Source organism: Myotis brandtii, unplaced genomic scaffold, assembly GCF_000412655.1.
Source record: "Myotis brandtii unplaced genomic scaffold, ASM41265v1 scaffold207, whole genome shotgun sequence".
In the NCBI taxonomy this organism is placed as follows: domain Eukaryota; kingdom Metazoa; phylum Chordata; class Mammalia; order Chiroptera; family Vespertilionidae; genus Myotis; species Myotis brandtii.
In genome coordinates, this window is record NW_005357736.1 from 1,410,890 (window position 1) to 1,412,548 (window position 1,659).

Sequence of the window (1,659 nt, forward strand, 5' to 3'; positions counted from 1 at the left end):
CTGCCTCTCCGAAGGCTCCCCCAGGCCAGCCTGGCACCAGGGACCCTCTGCAGGGCCCCCTTCCTGCCTCTCACCTCTGGGTGTCACTGGACACCTCCTGCTCCCGGAAGGACACCCCTCGGGCCAACAGGCCTGGGAGAGGAAGCCAGAATTCGGGGTCTCCCGTCCTAGCCCGCACAGGGGGGACCCAGGGACTGAGCTGCTGTGAACCTATTTCCAGAGGGGACGGTTCTCCTAGGGGCACGCGATGGGCCCGGCCTTGACAGTCGACCAAACACTGTCTAATCCACGTGCTCTGCCCTCAGCACTCTCTCTCTTTTTTCAATCCTCACCCGAGGCTATTTCCCCATTGATTTTAGAGAGAGTGGGAGGGAGGGGGAGAGTCAGAGAGAGAGAGAAACATTGATGTGAGAGAGACCCACTGTGTGGCTGCCTCCCCCACACGCCCCGACTGGGACCAGGGATCCAGCCTGCAACTGAGGTACAAGGTACGTGCCCTTGACCGGAATCGAACCCGGGACCCATCAGTCCGCAGGCTGACGCTCTATCCACTGAGCCAAACCGGCGTGGGCCCCCCTTAACACTCTTGTCTCCTTTGTAGGCCCCTCCCACCCAAAGGTGCCCATCATCTGAAGGGCAGGCAGGCACAGGACCTGGGCTGCCTCTGCAGTTGGGGTGTGGACTGAGCTCCGGGCCAAACGCTGCTCACGGGACCAGGCTGGGGGGTGCCCCGCCCGCCGAGCTGCTGTTCCCCTCACTGCAGGGAAGGGGTGCACTGACCCGAATGCACCTGGGAGGCCCTGCCTCCTGCTTCTCAGCCCCGCCCGCCTCCTCCGGGAAGCCCTCCCTGAATGCACTCCACGCCCCTCAGTTCTGGCACCTGAGCTGACCCAGGGGAGGACCCCACGTGCGGGGTCCCAGCCCGCCACACACTGCAGGAAGCTGTGCCTGAAGGGCCACAGAGACACAGCCCTGGGGGGGCCTGGCCTCCAGGGGTTTGTTGGGGAAGGTGCAGGGTGGGGGCTGAGCCTCCACACCCCTCAGGCTCGAGCTCAGAATCCCAGGGTGCTGAGTCCCACCCTCATTCCCCAGCAGAGGCCACTGGCCCAGAGAGGCATGTGCCTCCATGGCCGCCCCTCCCCAGCAGAGGGCGCACTTACCAGCTCAGCGTCAGCCTTGGCGTCGTAGTACACGATGTCTTCCTCCTGGTGGGGGCGGGGGGAGAGGCCTCAACAACACGGCTCGAGGCCTCCCGAGGTGCAGCCGGGACCCCCGCCCCAAGGCTGGAACGACCCCCCAGATTCCTGCACCCAGAACTGCCATCCAGGGAGGCGGGGGGTGGGGGACTCAGGCTGGCAATGCCCCTCCCCCAGGAGACTGGGGACGGTCCTCAGATCTGACGCCAGGACCAGGTCGCTGCCCCGCTGCCCCCCGGGGGACGGAGCCAAAGCTCCACCCGGAGGAGCGAGGAAGACGGAAACCCAGCTGAGCCTGGGCTGAAGGAAAAGAACGCTCCACCCGCATCTCCCAATTCTTCTATTAAAGAGCCTGCTCATTACGGGCCTGTACTTATTAATTATCTGTGATTTGTTGTGAAACGCAGGGAGGTTTACACAACAGGCGAGGGAGGAAACACAGCCCTGCCCAGCGCCCGCCCCG

General features: G+C 64.4%; 1 protein-coding gene across 1 annotated transcript in view; it reads right to left on the reverse strand.

Moving 5' to 3' along the window:
• Positions 1-1,659, reverse strand: part of CACNA2D2 (calcium channel, voltage-dependent, alpha 2/delta subunit 2) — a 103,183-nt gene that overhangs the window by 23,104 nt on the left and 78,420 nt on the right. The window contains exon 5 of the mRNA XM_014539004.1: positions 1,161-1,205. Within this exon, the coding sequence (XP_014394490.1) occupies positions 1,161-1,205 (45 nt within the window). The remainder of the gene's footprint in view (positions 1-1,160; positions 1,206-1,659) is intronic.